The sequence below is a fragment of the Brassica napus genome, chromosome C1, assembly GCF_020379485.1.
Source record: "Brassica napus cultivar Da-Ae chromosome C1, Da-Ae, whole genome shotgun sequence".
Taxonomy (NCBI): domain Eukaryota; kingdom Viridiplantae; phylum Streptophyta; class Magnoliopsida; order Brassicales; family Brassicaceae; genus Brassica; species Brassica napus.
The window spans coordinates 30404735-30415403 of record NC_063444.1 but is presented as its reverse complement, the minus strand read 5'-3'; the positions used below and the strand labels follow the sequence as shown (position 1 = coordinate 30415403).

The window sequence follows — 10669 nt, the reverse complement described above, 5'->3', positions numbered from 1 at the left end:
AATATAATAATATATTCTTACTTATATAAAATATGTATATGTATAAATTATTAATTTATAATTTTAATGGTACCATATATTTACATAGAATTTTCAAAAAAAAATATTATCTTATTATTTTATCGATTTATGTCAAATTTTGAACAGGGCCAAGTTGAGACCGGCAAAATTTATTAATTTATAGTGATTATTAATTTATCGAGTATTAATTTATAGAGGTTCTACTGTAGTTGATTTATGGAATACTTGAACTTTTATCATTTGTTGACAACATTTTTTTTATCATTTATATCAAACTGATGATACATTTGTATGTTTGTGTGCATATAATGATGATACACTTATTTACTTATATATAATTGATGAAATAATTTTATTATTACATATATATATATATATATTAAAATTTATTTTCAAAATTTATTATTTCTTTTTTTTGTATTTTAAAGTCATTTTGTTAACTTTTATGTTGACTTCCCAAATAGTTGATATATATATATTGATCTAATTCATTTTAATTTTTCATTTTTTAATTATCTAATTTGATATTTTTCATTTTGTTTTAAAATAAAATTTTATTTTCTAAAAATCGTTTAAAAAATTAAGATGGTGATTTTGTATATTTTGTTGACATTTTAAATTTATATGAATGCTTTCAATATTATATGGCCTCCACTTTTAAAATCATATTATTTTTAAAATTCTTATTTTCTTTGTATTTTATTTTTATTTTAAATTTACAAAAATTTAGTATTATATAAGTTAATTTCATTTAAATGATTTGTTTATTAATTTATCTTATTTGATGATGAATTCTATTTATTTTGAAAGAATCAATTTTGGAAATTTCACATTCTTAAAAATAATGAATTAAAATTAAGATTGTTCATATGTTGATTAGTCGTTTTAAATCCTACGTGAACATTTTTGTTTGCTTATAGCCCCAATTTTTATCTAGTATAGATTTGTTTTTTGAACTTTATGAGAATTAATTCTTACTTCCATCCGAACTATTTTGATATATTAAGTCTATATATAAACAGACTTTCAGAAGATGTATAAAATATAAAAGCATAGATTAAGTTTTTATATATAAACAGACTTTCTTTTGTTTTGTTGTCTTTTCAATCTCATTTAAAAGTTGAAACCAATCTTCAAATTCTTTATCTTTTTTTATTGAGATTGAAGATAAGAAAGTATCTGATCTTCGGTTATCTGTGATAGCTCTCTGGGATTGTCTCTTATTCCTTAGTTATTTTTTTCAGTAAGAATCTTCTATGCCGATGAGGATAATTTCGCGTTTGCTTAAACCGTAATCCTTAGAGGACGGATAAAATCTTTGGCATGCATCTTCACTGGAAACAGCAACACGCTCTTTTTAACTAGCAGATGATGGATATCGATTAGACCTATGAAAGGCTGCCTACGTATCATTTTTCAAGGATCAAGCCGAACGTAGTTCAATTTACAAAGAGTTGAACAAGAGATCGAACTGTTTTCGCGAAGTTTGTCTAGTAATAGAGTGCAAGCAATAGAAAACAAAGTATGGTGAAAACCAAGCCTAAGGTTTCTAAGTGCAGAGAGTTTTTTGTAACCAAAGACTTATTCTTTTCTTTCTGCCCCCGGATGTGCTTATATATGCTTCCGAATCGGTCGTCTTTCTCTTTCCATCACGATTCAGATTTACCCTTTCACGGGGATTCTTCCTTATCTTCTCGAAACTCACGTTTATCTTGGAAACTTCACATTTATCTGCCTTTTTCAGTTTTCTTCATACAATCCAAGTAAACCGACATTGCAGTCCAGACTGGTTCATTCGAAGTCATAAGTGGGATTTCATCATGTTTTAGGTAGTTTCAGAACGTTTTACAACTTACTTGTTTTTACGACTTTTCTCTGAGAAATCGTCAATTTTTCTGATTTACGATTTTTATGTCGTTGGTCTTATGAAATGATAAAAATCAATTATTTAGTCAAAAACACGATGGTGTTTAATTAATCATCCTCGACTCGACATTTGACTCAAACTTTTATGAAAAAATAACGTCTTTGCTTGTTTTCTCCGTAAAATCTCAACGGGAATTCCGATTGCGACAAAACTAAAGACATTTCAAACGAGAACATGGAGAACAATGGATATGGCAATGACAAAGCTTTATGGGCGATGAGGAATAGAGATGAAGCTTGGAGGGCTATGACAAAGCTTCATGGAAGATGCGGAAGAGAGATGAAGCTTGGAGTGCGATGAGGAAGAGAGATGAAGCTTGGAGGGCTATGAAAAAGCTTCATGGGCGATGATGAAGAGAGATGAAGCTTGGAGGGCGATGAAAATGCTTCATGGGAGATGATGAAGGGATATGAAGCTTGGAAGGCGATGATGACAAAGCTTCATGGGCGATGAGGAAGAGAGGTGAAGCTTGGAGGGACGAGATGACAAAGATTCATGGGCGATGAGGAAGAGAGATGAAGCTTGGAGGGCGATTACAAAGCTTCATGGGTGATGAGGAAGAGAGATGAAGCTTGGAGGGCGATGAGAGAGAGAGAGAGAGAGAGAGAGAGAGAGGAGAAAGGGCGTGGGTCCCATGAGTGATGAAGTCTTTCTCATGTTCCTTTCTCTTTTCCGTTGATCGTTTCGTGTAGTTTCGGAATTATTTTACTTTACACAAGTTTTTAGCTAGGATTTTCCGGAAGTTGTTTTGCGGAAGATTATCTCGTAGATTTTCTTACGAGAGTTTTTTGCGGAAACTTTCCGAATTTCATTTTATGGAAGATTGTTTTGTAAAACTAGTCATTTTTGTAAAAACTGTCTGAAAGAACGTTTTTCCAATCATCTCATGTTTGCATAGAAATTCTTTTATTCCTAGTCTGTGATGAAATATACGAAGTTTGTTCTTGTATCCTCATGCAAATAGGTTTGGCTTCTGCGATTTAGTTTTTTTGGTATTTCCATCTCATATTTACTTTAGGTACAATTTCTCGAAGAATTTAGCCGTTGGTTTTGTGTGGACCGATTTTAACCATAACAATATCAGTTGTTTTTTTTTTTTTTTCCCAAATTGAAAACTTTATATATAACAAAAGGCTTTTACAACCATCAAGAGCATATCCGATTACGATTCCACAAACCTCCCCAACAAAAACCGTTATGATACATAACTACACAATCATCATCAACACCCAAACAAGGGTGGACCAAAAGGAAATTGCCATGACTCTGTTAACTATCATATGCTCCACTTTCATTCACGTACATATGATCCAACCAACGTGGATGGCCAACCGCTACATAAGACTGCATCAGACCAAGCTGCCTGACACTCTGAGCGATGAAAGAGGCACATCTAACTGAAGCCAAAAGTCCAAACCTTAACTCCCATGCCTCGAGAGACCGGAGCTCTCTCTTAATCTCTGTAGCTTCAAACTGTAAGTTAGGCCACAAGGCGGGTTTCTCCAATATCAGTTGTTTGTACCAGAGGTTCTTGGTGAAAATCAATGAAAATGGTTGAAAAAATAAACTAAAAATATAATATTTAAATAAAAAAATTTTATCTCTATACCAGGTCATATTTTTAAATAAGCAGAGGTATGTTCAAATTACCAACGTTATCTGTCAAAAAGGATCATGTGATGCCGTTCAGAGATATTTTGTAATTATTAAAAACAGTTATATCGCCGCCAAGATGGAACTAGATATCGTCAAAGCGCACTTCTCTTCAAGTATTCTCATAAAATCAAAGATAATCTTATTATATAAGATATCCAAAGAGAGTGAAACGAACTTGGATTTTAAAACTCTTCAGAGCTTGGGACCTGAGAAAAAAAAATTCATGGAGATGTCAGAAGCTTCAAAACAGACTACAAGACATGGTACTTTCGCTGTCTTAATTCTTTTTTCTTTTTCTATATTGTTTCTGCTCCCAAAAATAACAACTAAGGATTATAAATTTTATTGAATCAACAGAAGAATCAGAGCACCTTCAGAATCCAGAACCAGACCAGATATTGAGCCAAAGAAGATCGTTGATTGTAACTCAAAGAAAATGGTGGCTCTCTGTTTCGTTGTGTCTTTTTCTGGTCGTGCTCGGAGACTCTCTGGTGATGCTTCTCTTAAACTTCTTCTATGTCCAAGACAATCGAGAAGATAGTGATCAAGATCTACAATACACAGGAACATGGACACAAGCTCTGATTCAAAACGCTGCGTTTCCAATCCTTATCCCTCTCTTCTTCATTTTCCGTTCCCCAAAACAAAACCCTGAAACCAACAATACTCGTTTTCTCTCTTTTCGTATCCTCTTTCTTTACATGTCGCTTGGTGTTCTTGTTGCTGCTCATAGCAAGTTATTCGCTCTTGGGAAGTTATACGCCAACTATGGCGTATTCACGTTGATTGCCGCGATCCAATTGATATTTATGGCTATTTTCACAGCCATCATTAACCGTTTCAAGTTTAACAGATGGATCATCATATCTATTCTCCTCACTATTGTGATATACGTCTTCGGTAGCCCTGAATTTGGAGGAGAGCCTGATGAAAATGAAGAATTTTATAACATCCAAGCTTGGTTAACCTTCGCGGGTTCGGTTGCTTTCGCACTATCTCTCTGCTTCTTCCAACTCGGGTTTGAGAAACTTTTGGTGAAAACAAAGAGATATGGTAACAAGAAAATGTTTAGAATGGTTTTGGAGATGCAAATATGCGTCTCTTTTGTCGCATCAGTTGTTTGTCTTGTTGGCTTGATTGCGAGTGGTGAATATAAGGAATTGAAAGGCGATAGCCAACGGTTTAAGAAAGGCGACACATATTATGTTTTGAGTTTGGTTGGGTTGGCTTTGTCGTGGCAGGTTTGGGCGGTCGGATTGATAGGGTTGGTGCTTCATGTTTCGGGTGTGTTTGGTGATGTCGTACATATGTGTACTTCACCACTTGTGGCCCTGATTGTTGTGTTAGCATTTGATTTTATGGATGATGATTTTAGTTGGCCTAGAATAGGTGCTTTGATAGGAACAACTTTGGCTTTAGGATCGTACTTCTACTCAATGCACAAGAAAAACAAGAAGGAGATGATGGAACTTGACCGAAGAGAGAACAGTGTTGAAGTTTAATCTCTCATGTCAAATATACGTTTGGGTCTTTTCTAATACTTTCTTGTACTTCTTTATCTTTCAAATCAATGTCAAATATGTTGTATGGATCTGAAAACTGTGTAATTCATTGTTAATTGTTGTACTTTTGCTGTACTTTTTTTCATCAACTTTACAGATTCATAATGACTATGTGAACCACACTGGGAGATCTTGATCCATGTGAACTACAAAAGACGTTTCCTTCCTAGCACTACGGGCTAAGCTATCCGCCTTCTTGTTCTGCGTTCTTGGTACATAGATAATCTCTGCTCGACAAAACCTCTCTTTCAGGTTGTTTATATCTTCCAAATAACTTGCAAACGCTGGCCATTCTTCTGGTTCTGAAACAATCTTCACCAATTGAAAACAATCCGTTGCAAACGTAACATGAAATTGTCGTAATTTTTTCATGCATTCCATTGCCCATAATAAAGCTTCCATCTCTGCATGTAGAGGAGAAAGGGAGGCTCGAACATTCCTTGCACCCATTAATCCCGCAAATCCTTCTAGAGTACTGTATCATCCCTGGCCTGAAAAACCCTCATTCTCTTTCCAGGAACCATCCGTAAAACACCATCCGTAAAACACCATCTTCCTGGAATTGACGGAAGAACCGCAGCCTCTACCCGTGGGATCCTCTTGTGATCATTCAATATTTGTGCCTCAGCCCAGAGTTTTGATTCTGTTTCTGCCATTGCGGTACTTGTTAATAAACGTAAAAAAAAAAAGGGAACTGGTTAATGAGGATTTGGTTCCCTTTGTGAATTACTGTATATTTCTCTTATTGAGTAATGGAAAAATTTTTGCTCAACAAAAAAGTAATAGAAAATAATATCTATATATATAAAGTAGAGCTTGTTGACATGTGTCCTTTTTTTTGTCTTTTTACATTTTAGATCCTTCTTCTTTTAGATTATTGCAATTTGGTTAACTATTTTCTAATTATACACTATCTAATCCTACTCACACTAATCATCATCATTTGAAGTTTGATAATCTATTTTATTGTTCAAAAAATTGCAAAACGAATAAAAAAATATCTATATATATAAAGTAGACTTTTCTCTCTTCTTATGACATGTGAAAGGGGGGTTTGTTGACATATGTCCTCTTTTTTTTTTGTCTTTTTACATTTTAGATCCTTCTTCTTTTAGATTATTACAATTTGGTTCACTATTTTCTAATTATACACTATCTAATCCTTCTCACACTAATCATCATCATTTGAAGTTTGATAAAAAAAATTTAATCTATTTAATTGTTAAAAAAAATTGCAAAACGAATAAAGAAATAAGTAAAAAAATATAAATGTATTTTAAATATTTAATTTATTCACAGCTAAAAATAACATAAAATTTCGCTATTTTATTATTTTTTTACTATTTTCTATTATTTCATTTACAACTATATATTTATCTTAATATTAACCAAACTAAAACATAACACATAATCTAAACATAAAACCTCCATAATCACAGAGAAAAAAATGTCAAAGTAACACTAACTCAATAAAGGTTTAGAGCTCAAAGGCGATCAAGAACGAAACTAACTTATCCCACTTTATCATAGAGTGTCTTGGCCAGAACCATCAAAAGTCAGTAAAATGTAGAAAAATAATCTAGAGATAAAGCAATCTCTCAAACACAAAGGAGAGTGATCAAGGACCAATGCAAAGAACCAAGAAAGCGTGTTAGAGGAAGAATAATCAACAGAAGGCCAAAATCACCATGAAGTAGGAAGAAACATACATAACGAACGATAAGCACAACCACAAGCTAAGAGGTAAGAACCACCTCACAAACTAAACAAGCACAAACAAGACGCCTATGCCGGTGAAGAACCACAAAGCTCTGGATAGAAGGGACCAAAGTTTCAAGAGACTAATACCGCACACTTATACTAATGGAAGCAAGGGAAGAAAAGAACAACATGATTTAGGGAGAACGAAAGCCAACCCCCGAGAAACCAGAGCCCAGACTTGAGACCAGAAACCATCTTCCAAATCTACAGAGCATACTCGGAGGAGAACACTATCCAAACCTGGAGTGGTAAACATGGCGAAAGGGAGAGTCAGAGAGGCGCAAACAGCAATGAGATGAGGGAACATAGATGGAAGGGTAGACAAAACGTAATCATCAAATCGAGGAGCCGTCCTCGAGCTATAGAAGTCAGATCACCGAAAACCATATCTTGAAAACCAAGACGAGAAAGGAGTATCGATGGTAAGCCAACGACGAGGAAAACAACTTCAAAGATGATTAAACTTTGACCCAACCCAAAGAGATGCAGTTCTTAACATCAGCTGAAATTTAAGGAAGAAGATGAGCATCCAATATTGAATGGAGCAGCCTAAAACGACGCTAGAAACAATAACACAACTGGGAACTCCTAAACCCAATCTACAACAAATACCAGAAATCTCAAGGTGAAGAAGGCGATAAAGAACAAGAGGAGGAAGTAAGTCTTTTTCGGTGCTGATGAGAAACACCGAATACCAGAAAGGTAAACAAAATACATAGATGTTGAAGGCTCAATGTCAAAATATGAAAGGTTTGCTCCGGATGCTTCATATGCTGACAATCAGGTTGCAGATATTTTGACGGACGTAAGTTAAGACTTGAAATATAATGCTTGATGCAAAATTCAATGCCAAGCTAGGAGATTGAGGCGAAAAAAGGCAAAAATATCATGAAAGTTATAATGTTCAAAAATATGAAAAAAAAAATAAAAGACAATTTTGAAGCTGAAACCGTTAATATTAGAATCAACAAATGCATAAATGCAAAGTTATTGAAATTCAATATATTTTTACATTAGAGGTTCACTTCACTACTAACAAATATTGTACAGACCAAACACATTATTGAAAAAACAAATACAAAATATATTAACCTATCATTACTACTACTACATAACACAATAAAAACACCAAATAACGTTCTTAACAAATAAAAATGATCACATAATTACATTATCCAAAAAATCATACTTTTAACAACAATAAAACTATATTCCGCGCGAAGTGCGGACACCCCCTAATAGAATATAAAGAAGAGCCTAGACTAATAAATAAAAGGGAAGGGGGATTTAAGTTCCTAATTTATAGGATGGTGAAATAACGAGTGACTAGGTAATGCGTGCATGGATTGAAATGGTTGATTAGATTATCTATTTTACTTTGTAATAAGGGATTTGTAGTATAACTTTTTAGGGATAGACATTCATATATCCATTCAAATCCAATTGATTTATTCGGATTTCAGATTTCTAGAGTTAGAAATATAAATCTGATTCGGATATATACAAATTTTGGTTTGCATTGGTTCAAATCATTGCAGGTTCGGTTCAGATTCGAGTTCGGATACCCATTTTAATTATTTAACTTTTTAACAAAAATCCAAATATACTTAAGTTTTCAAAATCTAAAAACAAAAATAATATGAAACATAATTTTTTTGAATAATGTAAGATTAAATACATAAACTTACATAAAAATTAGTCCAGTTTAAATATTTGGATGGAGAACAAATATATATTTTTAGTATTTTGAACATTTTTGTTATTTTTAGATATTTACTTATGACTAATTTGATAATTTTTAGATATTTTCATATTTTTGAATATCTAATAGGTATAAAATTAAAATTATTTAGTATATTTAAGTATATAATTATAATTTAGATATTTTTGCGATCCAAAATATTTCATTTTAGATCGGATTCGGATATGGTTATTCGGATATTAAAATTTTGGATCCATCTCAATGCTTAATCAGTTTTAGTTTGTGTTGAGTATTACTTTCAAATCAAGTTCGTTTCGGTTCTTCGGATCCTGGTATTTTACCAAGGCTTTCTTTCTGCTACTAATATAGAGCAAAATAAAATAAATGTATAAAACAACGACAATGATAAAATTAAAAGATATTATTCCCAACATCCCTACACATAATCGCCTCAAAACTACAGTCAACTACTTCATACAGCTACCTTCCTGGTAACAATATCAAAAACTTCCTTTAAAATATAAATAATGGTCAACTAATCATGAGAACTAAAACATATAGTTTAACAAATTCATATGAGGCAAGAAATTAACCACAATAATGCAAAATCTTAAACAAAACTCATAATTAAACTGCTTTTTAACTGGTACTTGCCAAACACAATATTTACATTGCAAAACTTGCGTTTCACCTCATATAAAACTATATTATAGATCAATGATGGTGAAGCGTACACTATGGAATAACCAAAATCTCTGTGTTAGGGAACTGCAAAACATAAGTAATTAAGAACATATAGTTGTCATGGTGACAAGTATTTATCCTCATAATAACTAACACTTGAGGGTCTTCTTTTCTGCTCATGTGTTTAATTTTGAGATTTTTTTTTTTCAAAACTGTTCATTTAATAACAATAACATCTTAATCATGGGTCCAATTTCTTCTTCAAATGAGTTTTTGTTATTCAAGACATTTTATCTTGTTAATATTTTGACTGAGTAACCATTCTGTTAATTAAATCTTGATTTTTTTGTAGGGCTGGGCAATCGGGTTTCGGTTCGGGTATATTTTGGTTTTGGATTTTAAGGTTCATGAAATTTCGCCCCATTCAGATATTATAAAAGTTTGGGTCGGATTCAGTTCGGATTTACTCGGGTTTGGTTTGGATTTAGTTATATGTCTAAGATCCGATTGAACCCAAAATAGTTTTGGTTTCGGGTTATCGGTTCCAAAAATATTGATTTGTACTTGATTAAACTCAATATATATCCAACAATTTCAATACATTTGTTTACGTGGCTTCCTCAAACCATATTGTTTCCTTCAAAATAACTTTAGCAGACTCGTCTATCAACCATACGAGACTCTTCTTTGTACTATACGTAACAACATGAGATATAGCATGACAAAACCAAAGTTTTGTACGAACGAAAGTCATACATAATGAAATTTAAGCAAATTAAAATTAACAACTAGCAACTCTATAAACCTAAGAAACACTATTTAGACTTTTAAAAAAACATTGTTTAAACTTGAAAAGAAAACTTATTCATAATTGAATTCCAAATACAATTGTCAAAGTATAAGAACATTAATATTAACCAAATACCAAAAATATATATTAAACTAATTAAGTATTTGAGTCAATTATTCATGTAATAAATAATTATTTTAGATGTTCAATAATATTTTAGTGTATTTTAGATACATATTAGGAATTAAAATCATGTTTGGTACAAATTGTTTTTTTGGGATTTTGAATCTTTCGGATTCTATCAGAGATCCATTTATGTCCAGCTTCGGTTCTAATAAAACCATAACCCGAAATACCATAAAACAAGATCCATTTGATATTTATGTTTTGGATTCATTTTTATTGGATCAGGTTTAGTTTTGGTTTTTGGGTCCAGTTTATTCGCATAACCCTAATTTTTGGCATAAAATTTTCTTAAATAAAATATTAATTTATAGATTTCTTTTAATGAAATCAATATCAATTTAAAGAAGAGCAACTGATCCAATGTATAGAAAATATTATTA

General features: G+C 32.3%; 1 protein-coding gene across 1 annotated transcript; it reads left to right on the top strand.

Moving 5' to 3' along the window:
• Positions 1-3647: 3647 nt before the first annotated feature.
• LOC106376644 (probable purine permease 18) lies at positions 3648-5241 on the top strand. Its single transcript, XM_013816745.3, has 2 exons — positions 3648-3867; positions 3962-5241. The coding sequence occupies exons 1-2, from the start codon at positions 3681-3683 to the stop codon at positions 5104-5106; spliced, it is 1332 nt and encodes a 443-aa protein (XP_013672199.2). The 5' UTR covers positions 3648-3680; the 3' UTR covers positions 5107-5241.
• The last annotated feature ends 5428 nt before the right edge of the window (positions 5242-10669 follow it).

Bases quoted from the DNA above. Each gene is read 5' to 3' on its own strand.
- LOC106376644 (XM_013816745.3), top strand. From the start codon at position 3,681: ATGGAACTAGATATCGTCAAAGCGCACTTCTCTTCAAGTATTCTCATA. The intron at 3,868-3,961 runs GTACTTTCGCTG...TTGAATCAACAG, and splicing joins AAAACAGACTACAAGACATG to AAGAATCAGAGCACCTTCAG.